The sequence below is a fragment of the Stegostoma tigrinum genome, chromosome 27 (genome assembly GCF_030684315.1).
Source record: "Stegostoma tigrinum isolate sSteTig4 chromosome 27, sSteTig4.hap1, whole genome shotgun sequence".
Taxonomy (NCBI): domain Eukaryota; kingdom Metazoa; phylum Chordata; class Chondrichthyes; order Orectolobiformes; family Stegostomatidae; genus Stegostoma; species Stegostoma tigrinum.
This window is the reverse complement of record NC_081380.1, coordinates 25,412,823-25,432,240: the sequence shown is the minus strand read 5'-3', so window position 1 is coordinate 25,432,240 and position 19,418 is coordinate 25,412,823. Positions and strand designations below refer to the sequence as shown.

The 19,418-nt window shown below is 40.6% G+C and overlaps 1 protein-coding gene across 4 annotated transcripts; it reads right to left on the bottom strand.

Annotated features, from left to right (window-relative positions):
- Positions 1 to 367: 367 nt before the first annotated feature.
- Positions 368 to 19,123, bottom strand: aipl1 (aryl hydrocarbon receptor interacting protein-like 1). 4 transcript variants are annotated; one of them, XM_048557612.2, is made up of 7 exons: positions 18,925 to 19,118; positions 17,912 to 18,091; positions 15,000 to 15,188; positions 12,205 to 12,381; positions 6,844 to 6,985; positions 2,692 to 2,910; positions 368 to 1,569 (listed from the first exon to the last, which is right to left on the bottom strand). In XM_048557612.2, exons 1-6 carry the CDS (start codon positions 19,018 to 19,020, stop codon positions 2,705 to 2,707), a joined length of 990 nt encoding a protein of 329 aa, XP_048413569.2. In that variant the 5' UTR covers positions 19,021 to 19,118; the 3' UTR covers positions 368 to 1,569; positions 2,692 to 2,704. The 4 variants fall into 4 exon arrangements, with proteins under 4 accessions (XP_048413569.2, XP_048413568.2, XP_048413570.2 ...); XM_048557611.2 differs by having other exon boundaries at positions 368 to 2,910; positions 18,925 to 19,114; XM_048557613.2 differs by lacking the exon at positions 12,205 to 12,381 and having other exon boundaries at positions 368 to 2,910; positions 18,925 to 19,123.
- Positions 19,124 to 19,418: the final 295 nt, after the last annotated feature.

Below are 19,418 nucleotides of genomic sequence, written 5' to 3'. Positions count from 1 at the left end.
GGCACAACATTGTGGGCTGAAGGGCCTGTTCTGTGCTGTACTGTTCTATGTTCTATGTTCTATGTTCTAAATGTGAATGCAGCCTGCAGTTTGGAAAAACACACTGTTTGTGCATTTCACTGGATAAATTTGTAATTTAAAAATGAGAAATGCTGGTAGATATGTCTATCACCAAACAATATTAAAATGCTCCAAACCTCAGATTTTTACATTAACCTTTCATTGTAGCAACTGTATCTTTCTATCACATTCTTAGTTTTACTGTAACTCAAAATCATTTCAAAGAGCCACTTGTCACATTTGTTTGAATTGTTTTGTTACACACCATAGATCCTAATCATGAAATGAAATTATTCCTTGATCCAGCTCACCAACAGATACATTTATTATTTGATATCACTCTGAGTGTAAATGAAGAACTTCCCACATTACATTGCCAATAGGTACAAACTAATACAGTAAACGCACAGTCCTGACAGCTCTAAGGAATATGTCCTTGTTTATTTTCTGAACTGAAATAGCTCTACTGTAATAAACAAAGTTAAATAAATAAAGTAGACATTTTTTACTGCACATAGAGAATGCACCTGCTTTTATAGGCACAAAAACCTCAAATAAAAGCAGGCTTCATTCCCATAGTAATTGGAAGGTAATCGTGCAAACATACACTATTTATCTTTTCAGACATCAGCCAGTTTAAATGTGAACAATAATCTTTGTTGATCTCCTGTGACATTGGTCACAAGTATCTTCTTTTTCCATTTGGGATCATATAACCTCAGCAGCAGTTACTTGACCATGGATTGGTCGTTATTGAATGCCACATTTGACTTGGCCTGCAAGGCTTGACCAGAGTCAGACATTTCATTTCAGAGTGGTTAAACATTCCTTCTTCTCAATAATAAAATGTGAGGCTGGATGAACACAGCAGGCCCAGCAGCATCTCAGGAGCACAAAAGCTGACGTTTCGGGCCTAGACCCTTCATCAAAGAGGTGTGTCAATAAGGTGTGTTTTCTCTGTTTTATGCACATGTCGCAGAATGTGATTCTTAGGTCTGAATTGTTTCTGTTAACCACATGACCTATGCTTTTAAAACTAATTAAATAACAATATTGTGACTTCCATGAAGGCAGAGCATGCAAAAACTCCTCATGGGTTGATTGAGGATTTTAATGTTCAAGTCTATTTGCTTCTGTAAGGTTTATAAAGACACAGACAATTGACAGAATTAAACTCAGCTCATACCATTATTCAAAGTGGAGAATTTCCTACAAATCCCATGAAGTAACCTGGTTACGCATGAGCATTATTCTACAAATTTGCATTTTTTAGCCCTCTTCATATATCAAGAGACTATATAATTTCAATCCGGTAAAATTCATACATCTGGCTAAGATTTTTTAGTTTAGAATACATTTAAATGTATCTCGTATTCTGTATTACCTGGATAATTGGATTAAGATGACAGACAATTAAAGTTTTGAGAAGGGGAAAGTCTGCTGTTGTTTCTGCTTTGTTCCATACCTCTGCGTAAGCTTTCCCCCTTAGAAAGTAGATTTTTACGTTACCTGTTAAAGAAATTAAAGTTTAGAGAAGTATCAACTTTGAGTTAATTGAAATAAACTCAGAATCCCAGATTCAACCTGGTACTGAGCACCTTCTATTCATCAGATGATGGGATGGTGTATTTTCCCAATCATTTCCGCTCCTTGTGTCTTACTGTGATCATCTGAACTTCATAGGTCTGAGGAAAGATGTTCTGTTTATAGTGGAAATGATGTAAGGTTTACCACATTGATGCTTTTAATAGCAGGACTGATGTAGTTGGATGGGTTAAGATTTTATTCACTGGAGTTCAGAAGAATAAGGGGGTGATCTCATAGAAAGCTATAAAATGCGAAAAAGACTGGAGAGGGTAAATGCAGGAAGAATGTGCTCACTGGCAGGAATGCACGCAGCCAGTGGTCACATTCAAAGGATACCGGATAACCATTTGGGAATGAGATGAGGAGAAATTTCTTGACCTAGAGAGTGGTGAGCCAATGGAAAGCAGTGCAAAGCCACAACATTGTATGATTTCAAGAAGGAGTTGGATATAGCATTTGGAGTTGAAGGGATCAAAGGATATGGGAGACAAAGCAGGAACAGGCTATTGAGTTGGATGATCAGCTATGATCATAATGAATGGCAGAGCAGGCTTAAGGGGCCGAATGCCCTACTCCTGCTTCTATTTTCTATGCTTTTATGTTTCATAGCAAGATGTCAAATTAAAAAACCCATTAAATGCAATGGAGACATGTGGATGAATGCTTTTCACATAGTTATCAGATGGAGTTTTCTGAATAACATTAATGTACTGCAGATTCTATTTACTTTCTCAAAGACTGAAGTCTGATTTGAAGGACCTTATGGAGCAATTTACACAAACCATTGTGGTGATCCCTTGCCATGTGCGTAAAGTAACCCAGACATTCTTGTCTGCTATAGTTCTTATCAGTTACACTTTGCTCTGTAATTTCTTTCAATTTACTGCATACAAACTTTACTGTTACATTTACGTTAGCTCACCATGTTTTAAAATTATCTTACACAAGACAAAGCAGTGCCCATTGAGGAAAATCTACCCCAAAAACACGTAAACTACTATCTGTGATATCTTATTGATTACATTATAATCATTTGTTGCTTACGGATACACCAAATTCATTTGTGAAACATTCGCTTAAATTGCAGCTTCTCTTCTTCCTCCTTATCTCTCATTCTGGAGTCAAGGATCTGTAGTTCTTTTCTCACTGCTTTGGTCATTCCACTGTCATATTCTAAAACCTTTTCAAAGTCTGCTGTGGCCTCTGCTTTGTTCCATACCTCTGCGTGAGCTTTTCCCCTTAGAAAGTAGGCTTTTATGTTACCTGTTAAAGGAAGATAGTGATTCAAGAAAATTTCATTTTAGACTTGGTAAATATTGAGGATCAGCTACATTTCCGACACTGTTTTAGGCAAATCAAACAAGGAAGACTGAAAAATAAGATGTGCACAATGTCCTCCATTAGCAATGCTTGGAGATAGAATTAAGACAACTGTGTTTATGTTGGAGATAATGGGAACTGCAGATGCTGGAGATTCCAAGATAATAAAATGTGAGGCTGGATGAACACAGCAGGCCAAGCAGCATCTCAGGAGCACAAAAGCTGACGTTTCGGGCCTGGACCCTTCATCAGAGAGAGGGTTGGGGAGAGGGAACTGGAATAAATAGGGAGAGAGGGGGAGGCGGACCGAAGATGGAGAGTAAAGAAGATAGGTGGAGAGAGTGTAGGTGGGGAGGTAGGGAGGGGATAGGTCAGTCCAGGGAAGACGGACAGGTCAAGGAGGTGGGATGAGGTTAGTAGGTAGCGGGGGGTGCGGCTTGGGGTGGGAGGAAGGGATGGGTGAGAGGAAGAACCGGTTAGGGAGGCAGAGACAGGTTGGACTGGTTTTGGGATGCAGTGGGTGGGGGGGGGAAGAGCTGGGCTGGTTGTGTGGTGCAGTGGGGGGGAGGGGATGAACTGGGCTGGTTTAGGGATGCAGTAGGGGATGTGGAGATTTTGAAACTGGTGAAGTCCACATTGATACCATATGGCTGCAGGGTTCCCAGGCGGAATATGAGTTGCTATTCCTGCAACCTTCGGGTGGCATCATTGTGGCAGTGCAGGAGGCCCATGATGGACATGTCATCAAGAGAATGGGAGGAGGAGTGGAAATGGTTTGCGACTGGGAGGTGCAGTTGTTTGTTGCGAACTGAGCGGAGGTGTTCTGCAAAGCGGTCCCCAAGCCTCCGCTTGGTTTCCCCAATGTAGAGGAAGCCGCACCGGGTACAGTGGATGCAGTATACCACATTGGCAGATGTGCAGGTGAACCTCTGCTTGATGTGGAATGTCATCTTAGGGCCTGGGATGGGGGTGAGGGAGGAGGTGTCTGTTTTATGCTCACAAATGTAGTCATTTTGTGTTCATCACTTTGTATGCATGAATTGTCATTCATCTCTCTGTATGTCTGACTCTTGTTCTCCTTGTTGTTTGCTCTTCCTTTTTCCTTTGAGTCATTTTTTCCTTCAGTGTGCTTCTCATCCTCTCTATGTTTCTTGCATTTTTTCAAGATGGCATGTTTCTTGTTGGGGAACTTGGAGGTTATAATGTTTAACAGAACTTACAGCCATTGTTGTTCTAATTGGTAGAAGATTTGGGGCTAAGAAGGAATTGTGCTAACAGTTGGTTGTCTTAAACATGGTTTTGTGACAAACTTGATCAGTTACTCTTGTGATTCATCTGAAATCTGGCTGGTTACTCATAGATTTACAGTAGAGAAGAAGACTAATTCGTCCAATGTGTCTGCATCAATCTACAAAGGCCTGACTTCACTTATCCCATGTTCAAATATTTGGTACATACCCCTCAAGGCAATGGTAACACAAGGGAATATCTAAATACTACTTAAATGTTATATGAGTTTCCAACTCAAGCATCCTTTGAGACGGTGACTTCCACAACTCTCAGTGAAAAAATTGTTCTCAACTCTCCCTTCTATCTTTTACCTCAAATCTATACCCCCAGGTTATTGACGCCTCTACTAACTTTAAAAGTATCTTCCTACCCAGTCTACCTATGGTTTTCAGAAACGTATACATCTCTGTGAGGTCCTGCCTCAACCTTTACTGCTCTATGGAAAACAAACCCAGTCTATCCAATGTTTTCCTTCAGCTCAGATCCTCCATCAAGGCAACATGCTGATAAATCTTCTCTGCACCCTGCCGTACAATCACATCCTTCCTGTAACATGGTGACCAGAAGTGCACATGGTACTCTAGTTGCATCCTAAACAGTGCTTTATGCAGTTGTGCTTAGAGACTCTGCTGTTATATGTTATACCTCTGTTTATAAAGGCACAATATACCTTCTTAACTACTATAGTAACCTGCCCTGGTACCTTCAGGGATCTGTGAATAGGCCCAGCAAAGTCCATCTGATATCCAGTACTTTCATGGCTCTCACCAGTCATGATGTAATTTCTGGTCTTGTTGGCCCTCCTGAAATGGATTACCCAAAGTGTGCACCAACTCCAACGTTCTACACACAGTGATCATCATTGGCATGCCAATCACATCATTGCCTTCTGATTCCAGAAGTCACTGCTGTACATGGACCTCAAAGGCCTGTGCAGCAAGGAAGAAAAGTAGAGGGAATGCTGGCATTGCTTCACATTTTTCTGGGTTAAATTCTATTTGTTACTGTTCTATCCACCTGAGTAGTCCATTGATACCCTCCTGCAGTTTATGGCTATCCTACTCATTTATTTACCACGCTACTAATTTTAGTGTCATGGGTGATCATCTTGATTATGCTCTCTCCATTTTAATTACAGCACAACATCAACAGTCCTCCTATGCGCTGGCATCTGACTCCTGTTACCAGAGAGATTTTGAAACTCACAGCCAAGGCCCTTCACATTGCCTCTCAACAGCTGGGATTACATCCCATCCAGATCTATGGATTTAGCCAGGTTACCCTATAACCAAAACTGTTGAGCTGCCAATGCTGTCCATCTTTCAGCCAAGTCTCAGTCAAAGCTGTGATGTCATATTCCCATACATCTATGTGTACCTCAGCTCATCTGTCTTAAAGTCAGACACCTTTCATTAAAATATATTACATGTAGTGTTGTTAAACTCAACTCTTTCTTATCAAGGCTACATTTCTTCTGTGCTGTAGCTTCAAATTTTCATGTTTAATACTATTGCCATCTCAGCTTCTCTCACCTTTAAACCACTTTCAGGGTCCAACACCCCCCCCTGCCAATCTAGTTTAAATCCACCCCAACAACATTCGTAAACAACCCACAAGAATGTTAGACCCATTCCTGTACAGATGTAAGCCATGTAACTTGTACAGATCCCATCACCCCCAGAAATGCTCCCAACGCCTTAGAAATCTATAGCTTGCCCTCATGCACCATCTCTCCAGCCACACATTCACAGTATCAAGAGCTATCATGGTATTGAAAGAGGCCATTCGGCCCATCATGCTTGAAGTGGATTCATTTGCTCCATCCTTCTATTCTTACATTCTCCACTGCATGGCACTTTGAGGGACAGTGGTTACTTGGATCTCAAGGGTCAAAGTTCTGAGTTAAAATTATGATGGGCTTCCTTGTGTAATCTGATTGTTTAAAGGGAGTTGACAATTGCACATCCCATAATCTTACAAGTGCAATATCTATTATCACAGTTTAATTAGTGTGGCTTAGATAAAAATCATTGATATTTCAATGTACCGTATGTGATAAATTTCTGCTGTTATAAATAAACATGTTTCTTGAAGGTCAGTATTAATGGCAGGAAGCAATGTTCTTCACTTTGGCACACTTTCTGCAAGGGTATGTGGAAAGAAGCTTAGGATTCAGATTTTGTGGAAATTGGGTCTTGATGGTAAATTTCCAATCCCAACTCCACTGTTGGGATAATTCCTGTACTGCCTGAGGTTACCAAGAGGAATTCTGTTTTTGAAGCTCTCCCATTGAAGCATGGTGAAGCTCAAGTTAAATTCACCACTAGTTATATCTCTCTGATGAGAGAAGACCAATGGTACTCTGGAACAATGGCAACATTTACAAAACTCTCCTTGAATGCTCACAGAGCACAGACATTCGATCATTGTCTTAAGAGTGAACATAATGCAATCGGGAGAAAAATGTTTTGCAATTTTATGAGTTCACCATTGCAAGTTTTAAACGTTAAGTATTTTTACGAAAACAAATTTACTGCAAAGTTGAACAGCAAGCTTCTGTAATTTAACTTGGTGATTTGCCCATACCTGGATGATTGTTGAGGATATCTGTTGTTTGCTCCAACACTTCATAGTATTCTTCCATTTTCAAAAGGCATTGGCAGTAATTGAGAACTAATGTGACTATCATCTTCTCCAGTTTGAGCCATTCAATTTCCCAGGGCTTTTGCTAACATTAAAGACAGAAGTTATTCTCCAACATTTTGTCTCAAGTAATAATGTTTTAAATCATGGGGGATGTGTAATGTTTGGGATTTCAGAAAAGGGAAAAATAACACAACAAAGTAAGTGGGGTGGAGAGTTATCGTGGAATAGTTTGATTGCACCTTTCCACAGGTGCTAACAACTCTATAATATTATTGGCTACCAGGAAATGTGAATCAACGTGACACATTTTCTAGATAAAATTGAAAAGTCACATTTCCATTTGACACTTCCTCTATGGTCTGATGTAAAATGAATTGAAAAATACAGGCGACAAAGAATTACTAAAGCTAAAGTTATCCAGGAATCAAATGCTTAACCCTGGGTGCCTTAGTAACCACGTAATCTAAAGGTAGCATTATCCCTTCTTCATCTGGCAGATTACATGTTGACCCTTATAATATGTGACACAGTAGCTGACGTGTACAGTTTGTGCAATACACAATTCAGCATTGAATCAGTTGTTAATGCATTCAAAGCATGTCATTTGATGTGCATTGCTAGTGTATGAACACTGTAGGAAGGCATTTATAGAGGTCTGAGAAATGTGGTCTCTGGCAATATTTGAGGCAGAACTGAACAAGAAGTCCAGCAAGACACATCTCTGCATTGGGAACATTCCATTTCATCTTTCATGCTTTTGACACATTTCTCACTAGGCAGTGTCGAGTTGCTAATTAAAGGGGATTCTTCTAAAACAATTTGTTGATGGTCCTACTCAACCCATCGTTTAGCTTTCTATCTTATCACATTCATTGAACAAGCTAGATGTCAAGCAAACTCAACATGGAAACCAGAGCAAGTACTTGGCAACAGACATTGGCATCTCATTTGTGCCAACACATCACAATCATCATGGCCCCTCTGCAATATACTTGCATACTGCTTGTTGGGAGCACTGGATACTAGCATTGAAAGGCTGCAGCAGGGGAACGTCATATGCATAGACTGGGCCCCTGGTGGATACACCTTGGGGCTGCTCACTTGCTCGCTTAGCAGCCGTTCATTTTGTACCACCCTACATGCTCACAGCACCCTTGCCTTGCCTTTTTTGAACTATGCACTGGCAATTCAGCCAGAACCAAAGGCTATCCATACTGCCCTATCAAGGTACTTTTTTCTTTAGCACGGGCACTCAGGCAGCTTGTCCTGTTTGTCAGTAAGTATATGTCAATGGGAGGTGGTGAGTAATGTTAACTTGCCACATGGAACACCAAGGGATTACTTTTACTCTGACATTGTCTGTTAGCTGCCTGCATGGTAAACACACTGCATGTTCATTTGACCGAATGGTTCCATCAGAAAGTGGTTACAGCTAATCCTCATCCAGCTGTGTCAGGCACGCCAGTCACATGCTGATTCCGCACACAGTCCAGCAGCTTGGCCATTGTCTGTCACCCACTTGGGATGTGCATGGTCAGGGAAATGGTCCCAGTTCAGCCTGGGGGCTGGGCAGTGCTCAGTCCTGCAGTTCCAACAGCAGCAGTCAAGGAATCACATAGCGTTAGTCGAGGAGCTGCAAACACAGCGGTCGGGGTCTGCTCATTCATGACTAGCGATTTCTTGTTGGAGTAAGCCAGATGTGTGGGGACAACACAGACCTGGCTGTCGATTTGTTAATCATTCGGGAGGCTCCAAGTTGTGGTCCGGTAGGGGTAACTGGGACAGATCCCTGCCAGAAAGGGTAGGGGAGTCATAGCTGGAGGTGGGGGGAGTCAGAGGTATCTGTGGAGAGGGGGGACAAGGATGGTGATGAGGGATACCTAAGGTGAATGAGGGGGTTATCTGAAGCCACATCAAAGGGTGTGGCAGGTTATGCGGATGAGGATGATCAGTGACTGTGACCAGCACTATGGTCTCTGCAGGAGAGCAGACAGAAGCAGGATTGGCATGATTATGGGGTTCAAGGGGCAAGGATGACAGTTGGATGTGAAGTTCAATATGATGGGAAGGTGAATGGGTGGAAATGGGCTGTCAGTGTGCTGTAAGGTAGAAGGAGATACGAAGGCTCTCGGTGGGACATCTGGTGACCGGACGGGGCCTGGTGCAGATGGTGCCCACCGTGAGCTGCAATTCCTACTATCACCTCCTGTGTATAAATGTGAATGCTACCGGAAAATGTCGGGAACAGTACACAGGGTGGGCAGAGCCAGTGTCAGTTTGATGGGCAATATCACAGGATCCACGTTTACTAGGTTCTAGATGTTTGCAGTGACAAATACATGAAGCAGCCTTTTGTAAAGTCTAGCTATATTTAACTTGCAAATATTTCATCACCAAAAGCAGTTTCCATCAAAACCTCAAACCCAAAACCATTAAGAAGCATATTTATGTTTAAAAATGTCAGCAGATTGCCAACTCTAACTGTGAAAATGTCTGCTATCTGTATGACTTATTCTTTTATATCCTAAGCACGTGAGTGCCATTGAAAAACCACATTTCATTTCACGCTCATCCTTAGTTAGTGGCAAATCTTTACAATTGGTTGCGCAGTCAGGTGTCTCACTTGATGGCCTCAGAGGACTTTAGACATTAGCCATCTGACATATACTTCAGTCACATGTAACTCACAGTGAGTGGTGATGGGGTAAGGCAAGTTGAGCATTGCAATATTTGTGATTTTTTTCATGCTAGCCCACAATTTATCAAATTAAATTTCACAACTTGCCATAGTGGAATTTGAATGAGCAAGCTCTGTGTTGTAAGATCAGTCTCACTCCTACTCTGTTGTCTTATCTACTTCATTGAACACTCAATATGTTACAACATAATTGTCCTCCAAGACTACCAAAGACTTCACAATTATAATAATTTGTAATTATCACCTAATTATTATATTATTTTATACCACAATGTATTACTTTATCCAATACCTCACTTTACGAATTACATTATGCTAAGCACATGGCTTGAAATTCAGAACTTCTAGAAGACACTCCACTTTTACAATAAAAGCTGGAAAAGGTAAGTCCTCATGCATAGTAATTTTCTCAATCAAACTTAGCTCAACCAAAACCACCTACCAACATCTGGAAGGGCAGTGTTGTAACAGCATGCCAGCTCACTCCACTGTGTTAATTGCTCATGATGAAGGTTGCTGCTACCTCTTTAAGAGTGGGAAACCATACTGTCTGCTTAGTCTACTGTGGTACAGGAAAAAACAGTTCCTGGTCTCACTGGCAGCATCTATTGTTGTTAACAAGATATATTTATTGCATTTTACCAGCCAGCTCTGGGGTACATTCATGTGATGGACATGGTTACAGAGATTAGGGGAAGACCAAATGTTGGAATTCACTCCTTTCAAATTTTCCCATGCTGTGCATCCCATAAGTCTATACAAATATCATCATAGGAGGGGATGCTTATGGATTAACATTTTCAGACACTTTCAAGTCAGGCAGGTCCAGCAGCTACTTAGGTTTGTCATCACCACCAAACCACACATCACCCTGGCTTGGAAATATTTTGCCAGTCCATCATTGTCACTGGGTCAAAATCCTGGGAATCTACCTATTGCCATATGACGAGCATCTCAAACACAAGGACCACCGGTACTGAGGGAAAGACACATTCTCACATTACAAGGGCAGCTCAGCAATGCGGTAAAACACTGCCTTGTCAGCATGCCCACAATCTGAGAACTTTTCTTTAAATGCCTGGGACTTGTGACCTACTGTTGGATTGGCACCTTCCATCACATCTCACATCTTATGCCTGTTCCACCATACTAGGACTTGGCTGACAATTGTCTCAACACCTTTTCCCTGCACTATCCCTGGGTTTTCAGGAGGTTCCAAAGCCCTCCTCAGTATAGAATTCCAAAAATTCACCAGTCTCTGAATCAAGCAAATCCTCTTCACCTCAATTTTAAATAGCTTACCCACTAATGTGAAATTGTGTCCCCTAATTCTATATAACCCCAGCTACCTCAACAGAGGAAATAGCCTTTCAATGTCTATCCTGTCTAGCCCTTCAACAAGTTTCAACAAGATGATCTTTCACCACCAAAAATTCCAAAGAATACAGGCCAAGTCTCCTAAACCTCTTCTCATTGGACAGACTGCTCAACCCAAGAACTACCCCAGTGAACCTCAGCTCCATCCGTGGTGGGTATATTCTTCCTTTGGTAAGGGGGCCAAAAGTGAACAAGTGCACTCAGGTCCCTTTGGACGTCAATATTTTTCTATCTCTCACTTCATAAGAAATATGCAATTTCTCCTACAGTACAGATAACCTTACACTAATCCACACCATAATCCATCTGCTTTGTTCTTGCCCACTCACTTAACATGTCTAAACCTGTTTGTTACCTGTTATCTGTGTAGAGTCAGTTTTGGTTATCTACACATTTGCGGCAAGAAGCCAAGCAATTTCATAATAGTACGCAGGCATTCAGCACTGACAATGCATTAATAGCAGTTCCACTTGCCCATGTATCTTTCATCACAGACCACGGATTTATGTAACAGCAGCAGAGATCAGTGTCTAAAATAGCCTCTAGCAGAGGTGCAGAAAGAGATAGTTCACGGTGTGAATCAGAGGAGTGCTGCACCAAGGCTGTTTGAATATTGGTATCACTAATCAAAAAATTTCTTTAGATTGAAGTCTCTTGAGCTTCTCAATCTCAGTAACTAAAACTAATACTTAAATATTGCCATTAGAGCTTGAGATTTAACAAACATAACCATCAATATCACTACTGAGCAGATGACCAAGTGGCTCAGGCTAATGATCTGAGGACATGAGCTCAAATTTCTAATGGTATCTGACGAAATTTTCAGTTCAATTCATGAATCTGGAATTAAAAGCTGGTCTAATCATGACCATTAAACTACTACTGATTAAATCCTATTTGATTCATTTACGCCCCTTAAGGAAGGCAATGTACCATCCTTTCCTGATTTAATCTACATATAGACTCCAGATCCACAGCAATGTGGTTGACTTTTAAAGGCTCTCTGAAATTACTGAGGCGGGCCAATCAGTCATACCAAACCACAGTTCCATAGAGATTAAATATTCTAGAGTTGGACAAGAAATGTTAGCCGAGCCAGCAACATTCCTGTCCCATGCATGAGTAAAAAGTAATTTTGGAATCACATGAAATGAACACAGCAATGTACTACAAGAATTCATGGCAACTACTGAGCAATGAAAGTTTCACTTTAGTTGGTCAGATACCTTTACTTGGAGGTTCTTTAAGCAGATGACTGCCTCGCGATACTTTGCCAAAGCATCCTGATACCTGCCGAGTTTATACAGTCTGTTTCCCGTTCCATGGAGAAGTGGTACTGCTTTAAGTTTCTCGTCATCGTTCATGGCCCATGTTTCTCGTTTGTAAGAGCTTGGAGACTCAATCTAATTTTTTTTTAAAAAGTGCATTTTACACGATTAAAATGAAAGGTTGCTGGTTACTTTTAAAGCAAGCAGACACGAAAATATTTTTGTTATTAATTCAAATACCTAAATAAACTACTGGGTGCTGCAACTGTAATTACAATAGCAAACTGCCTTCTTGGAAGTTTTAATTTGCATGTATTTCATGTAACAACAGACATAGAACAGTATAGCTCAGGAACGAGCCCTTTGGACCCATGATATGCTGAAATAACTCCAAATTAAACTAATCCCTTCTGATTTCCCATGTGCATATCCCTCAATTCCTTGCATATTCATGTATTTATATAAAAGCCCTTTAAATGCCACCATTGTATCTGCCTCCATCACCACCTCAGCAGTGCTTTCCAGACTCCTACCACACTCTGTATAAGAAAAAACCTGACTTTCATATCTCCTTTGAACATTTCCCCTCTCACCTTAAATGTATGCTCCCTAGTATGAGACATTTGAACTCTGGGAGAAAGATTCTCCTCAAGTCTCCTCCACTGGTCCAGAGAAAACAACTCGAGCTTTTCTAGCCTCTCCTTATAGCTCATAATCCAGGCAACATCCTACTAAAGATAACAAGGTGTAGAGCTGGATGAACACAGCAGGCCAAGCAGCATCGGAGGAGCAGGAAGGCTGATGTTTCAGGCCTAGATGCTTCATCAGAAATTTCTTCCCCATTTCTGAAGAAGGATCTAGGCCCGAAACGTCAGCCTTCTGCTCCTCTGATGCTGCTTGGCCTGCTGTGTTCATCCAGCTCTACACCCTGTTATCTCAGATTCTCCAGCATCTGCAGTTCCTGCCTTCTCTGAAACATCCTACTAAACCTCTTTTGCACCCTCTCCAAAGCCTCCACATCTTTCCTGTGATGTGGCAGCCAGAATTAAACACAATACTTAAGTGTGGCCTAACCAAAGTCTTATAAAACTGTGATGTGACATCCTGACTTTCCTACTCAATGCCCTGACCAATAAAGGCAAACATGCCATATGCTTTCTTTATCACCTTATCTACTTGTGTGACTATGTTAGCACACTTCACATATACCTTAGGACCAATAGACATTCTTCTTGTCCATATTTCCTATTCAGAGTGTTCCTGTTGTCAACTTAACCACTAGCTTGTTCATTAATTAACTGAATCACCAAATATTTATTTGAAATTGTTTTCATCTGCCAAATTGTTTCTCAGTAACTGAAGATTTCAGGGGTAGTTAGCTTTCATAACACTGATTCTGCCCATCGCTTGACAGTCACCATGCATCCAACCTGCATTGTTCCATCCAGATTATAGGGAATTGGATTTGGTATGGGACACATGGAGGGATTGGAACCAGAAAGAAGGGGAACAAAATGGAGTATCGTTCCAGGCCTAGAGCCCAAGACTACTATGCTTTGACCCTCCTGCAATAGAAACCTTCAGGCAAAAAGAGGAAAGCTCTCCTACACAAAGGAATGGCTGAATAACATTCCTGCTGTCCAGGCCCTTCAAGTGTCACCCTAACCATCGCTCACCTTGCACCCTACCCCTTTATTTGAGAAGGTTTTAATTTAGAGTCAACACCATTGAATTGTTCCTTGAAATGGATGTACAATAAATGGAAAGAAGAGGACATTGAAGTGGTAAGAATGAATCCTGACATCCCACCCCAGTCTTGCCGAGTCATCAGCCTCACTTCACACAAAGGGCAGAAGTCAATCTTATACCCTGATGGGGCTGAGAAGGAGAAGGAAATGAATGCCCTCTGAGGCCACATTAGTGGCATGGGGTTCAAGTGTTCTATAGAAACTGTACTTTAGGAAAAGTATGGGTGGAAGGTACAAAACCAAAGAAGAGTTTGTGGTAAATCCTGGGTTGGCATGAACCAAGCTAATTTGACTGAGGGACCCAACAGGACTTTGGGCATCAGTGAGGGTGTAGAGGTTGACATGGAATGTATAAATAACCATGGGCCTGGGGAGAGGGAGTTAACTTGGCAATGGAGGACCATGAAGAGGATGGATAGGCACTATGAGTTAGCATGGATGGGCCATGAGCCTTGTCTGGATTGTAAGGCATGAGTCCTAGAGGGCCTTACTGTTTTTAATATAATTGAGACAAACTCCCAGAGCACAAAGGCAGTCCTTTTTAGAGAGCTCATCTTGACAGTCAGCAGCCCCGGTGTCTGTCCCTACACTATTTCCAGAGGGTGGCAAGCCCGCCTCCAATTAGCTCGTCAGAGAGAGAATCTAAACCATCTCCTGAGCCGGATTTGAGATGTCAGGAATGCTGTGCAGCCAACTGCGGGAGGGGAAATTCACTCCCTCTCTCACATCCAGGCTTTTGCAGATATCACTGTAATGATTGGTCTTGAAAACATCTTTCTGGTTAATGTTAGAGAAGGAGCTGGTGGTGGGAAGCATCCCTGCCCACCCATTCCTTATACCTGGGAAGGTTTAGATAAGCCACAACACTGAGCATCGACAACAGAAATAAAGAAGGCCTTTGGTGGGAAAAAAGAAGAAAGCTTACACAATCCACTAGCGGGAATAATTTCACTAGTGGTATTGAATTGAGATTTAAGATGTAAGAATAAACAGATCAGTCTTTACCTTTAACAGCTCCATTACAAAGATAAGTGGCTGAGGTTCTTTCTGCAATTCATCCAGATCATCATATCCCAGGCTGTGATAGGCAAACATATTGGCAAGGCCGCAGGTATGAACATGCCAGTCTGTCGGGTCCTTCCCTTCTACAATCATACGCAGACTCTTTGCTACAGTTGGATACAGACCAGTGTGCTGTTGGTTGGGGTGTGGGGAGGAAGAAACAATTATTCCACTTTTAACATTCTAATGATACCCATGTGATGCATTGTCACAAAAAGCATGATATGAGAAAGAAACCCTCAACAGTAACTAGAAAATTGGTTTGGATAAAGAAGTTTATTTACCCAGGAAAGATTACAATAGACTCCACGACTCAGATGTGTACAAGAAAGGCCTTTGCAAATTGTTATTTCCAACTGTTACTTACCGTATTGCAGACTAGTTCCATGTTAACTATCACAGATTTGCTGTTTAAAGAGCAACCTAGGTTTCAGGGCTACTCCATTGTTACCATCAATGTTATTGTGTTCACACAAAGAAGATGCACTGACAATAAAATATAGTTGTTTATATTTTAATATGGAATGTCATACAACAGGCAATATCCAATGAGAAACAGAATGTGAATACAGCCAAAATGAGTAATCATTTTATGAAGCTTCGGATGCTAATAACCTCGATCTGATTCAACAGGCACAGCAGCCCACCCACAATGTACTGTTAGAAATAACTCTGGTAAAGGTGATTCACCCTTTAAATAGTTTACTCCTCCCATAACCTTTCACTACATTTTACCATGTAATTTTGCTCCATTTTAAAATGTTACTTTCCTCTTTTGCTGTACTTTGACCTGGCATCAACAACAGGCAAATGGCCTATTTCCTCGCATAAACAACTGGCAGCTGCTTAGCTCCTCCTGCAGTTTAACCTCAAAGGAACAAGGAAATCTCTGCTGTAAGTCCACATATCCAACTAATCCACAGGTTGATATACTCACACATCAAACCTGTCAAACATTTTGTCGTTAATTGGCTGTGTATTGTTATTGACATCGTGGCTTGAATTTTCAGGTCCTGCTAAAGGTGATAACTGTTATAGAATCAACCTGAAAATAACAGAATCGACTTATATGGCACTCTGCCATGGTGGCCATTTAACGGCTTTCTTAACAGCTCCTGGAAGAAGACTGATTGCTACTTTTGGTTGGCCTCCAATTTCCAAAACCTGACTGGGAGGGGGAGGGGGTACAGTGGTGTTTACCTGGAGATGGGGGCAGCCTGACAATGGGCATCCATTGGCATGTTGGCAAACCAACACTCTAGGCAGGCCTAGAGACCACATACCTGTCTGTGCACAGGTATAGACAAAAACAGCCTTGTCCAGGGATTTCTCCCAACCTTCACAACACACAGAAATTGTTTCAGTGATAGTACAAACTGCAGATTCTGGACAATCTGAGATAACAAAGTGTAGAGCTGGATGAACACAGGCCAAGTAGCATCAGAGGAGCAGGAAGGCTAACGTTTCAGGTCTAGACCCTGTTGTGTTCATCCAGCTCTATGCTTCTTTAACACAGAAATTGTTGTATGTTTCTCCTATTTGAAGTTTTAGAACAGCTCGTATCGGGCACATCCATTTTGATGCACCGTCTCAGTTACTCACCCTGTACTGCAGACTTCTGCTTGTCTTAAACAGGAAGGTATCTGGTTGGGCTTCAAGTTTCAAGGTCATTCTTCATTGAATGGTGAGCCTGTCTCCATGCCAATTGGGGTAGGGTGGAGGGATATTCTTTTGAAGCTAAGTTAGAGGCTCCTTCCCCAGGGAACTGGATCAGAGCTCAGAAACAATTTAGAGTCCCGTTTCTAACTCCCAACATAAAATTGTCAGCTTCATATTTCACTGCTCTTCTTTCAGAGTATCTGTAACTTGTGAATAGTATCAAAGGACAGATCATAGGAGCACAAGAGATAGAGTCACACATTTGTCAGAAGAATGATACTGTAACGCATTGGTTTACAGTGTATTTTGCCTTGAAATCATTTGGTGACACTGTTCCAATCCACTTTCTGTTCCGCTCCAAGAAATGAACCAAGGCCACACATCCTTTCTGAGCAGTCAAAAAGAGGAGAAAATAAAAACATAGGTTTTGATGTTTTCAGGCTTGGTGGCCAGCATAAAGGGCAGTAATGAAAACCTGATAAAAGGTCACATTCCTGGCCTCAGTGGCTAAGGGGAAGTGTCAGCTGAACCTAAAGAACAACTCTGTGTGCTCCTGTTTGAAGTATTTTCATAATATTCTATTCATTGAATTGTTTTGCTCCTTTTGGAAGAATTATCTGTCCAAGACACCAGCTTCAAAACACAGTTTTCAAATGTTGACTAAATTACTTCTAGTTTATTTAATAAAACAAATAAGCATCAGCACAGTTTAATTATAACAACTCTTTTGTAAAAGTTGTTACCTACTGCATAATCCTGAAGTTAAGGATATTTAAATTAAGGATGCAATTCCAGATTAATTTTAAGTGTAAAGTTCTGGCAATGATTTACTTTGTCAAACTTTAATCATTGAAAATTTGTTTATGGTGTGGGGGAATAATCTATGTACCGATTGTTATGCATTTTTTAAAATGGTCTCATTCACCTTTTTGAGTGCCACAATGTGTGAAGTGACTTCAAATCATTCTTTCACAGCTATAGAGTATCCATATGCTGGCAGCTTAGCTTAATCTGCTTACTCCTGCCTAAGGATCTGAATTAATGACTAAACAGAAAAATAGATGTGGAGCATTGTGACAAGCAGCATTACTCATCTAAAGATTAATGCAAAACACCAAAGAACTTCATTTCCTTTAGACACTGTAACATCAATTCACTGCTTCACCACTCAAATCTAATCTGCTGGCAGCACTTACAATGACATCACACCAGAATTCAGCAACCTCTCCAATCCGCATAGATGATAGCAAAATTTCCCAAACTTCCAGTTTAAACATATTGCCAAAAATTATTTCCATTGGTCTACCGACTTGCTTACTGTCATCGATCACTGTTCGGTCTCCGTCACATTTTATAGCCCGAAAATGAAATGTCACCTTTGTAACAAGAAATAAAGCCAGTTATTTTTTTTATCTTCATTTCAAAAAAGTTTGGGTAAATGAATATTGCAATTAATATACCTATACGGGAGTACTATGTTCCCAGCAAGTGTACTGGTTTTAAGTATGCGCCTATTTACTTCTGATGCTATGTTGGCAGTTGTTATCCAATCATTTTTTCCAAATGCGTTAACAATTTTGTTAAAATATCATGCTAAGAGCTTTTATGTAACCATAAAATGGCATTTAAATATTGTTTCCAAGCTTTCGTATATTAATTCTATATTTAAAATTAATAGGATTGCTTTTTACATCAGAGTTACAATAAAATACTTGCACTCAGTAATTTAGCAAACTAGAGCTGGGGAGACAGGTCGCTCAGTTAATTGGCAGTGGTTTGTAATACAAAGTGATGCTAAGAGTGTGGGTTCAATTCCTTTGCCTGAGGCTGTCTCTAGTGAGAGAGCAGCCCAATGGTCATTCTGTTCTCTTACTTACATAAGATTTGACCATTTTCCAGTCTAAGACATTTTTTCAAAAAAGAACATGTATGTTGGGTTTAAGTACTTTTGAATTTCTAAATGAAAACTCTAATTGAATAGCTATAAAAATTCAACATGAATTTGAATTATTAAAACAGATTGTTGCCTAGACAATCCAAAATTATATTAAATCAAATAATGTTACTACATGGAAATTAAAATATTAATACGTTGTTAAGGCAAATCTTCACATATATTCTGCATTTATTTATTTTGTCTGCATTGCATTGGCCTTTGAAAATCCATTACATATTCAGTAAAAAATACTGAACACTAAGTTGAACTTACTTTGGATCCTGTGAGAAATTTTGGTAGCTCGCCAGTTCCTCCATGGAGAATTGTCTTTTTAATGCCTTCAACATTTGCCAGATATGTTTCCTCCATGACATGTTCATGAAATATAGAATAAGCTATCAGTTTACACACTCAGCTAACAGCTTCTCATGTGCGAAGATTACCTGCTGATCCTCAATTTATACATAAGATTAAGCAGCAACTAGCCAATGGTTAGGAGATGTAATGTGATAAGGCACTCTGGTTGATTAATATTCACTGTTAAATAATTCTTGAGCCTCTTATTAACAGTACTGAATTTTCTAGAAGAAATTAGTGCACCTCTTCATTCTGATATCAGCTTCAAGGGAATGAAATGTGGACATTCAAGAAACCAAATAGCCACTCAAATAAACAAAAACAGAAATAGCCGGAGAAACTCAGCAGACCTGGCTGCATCTGCAGAGTTTACATTTCGAGTCCGGTGACCTGTCTTCAGAACTCAAATC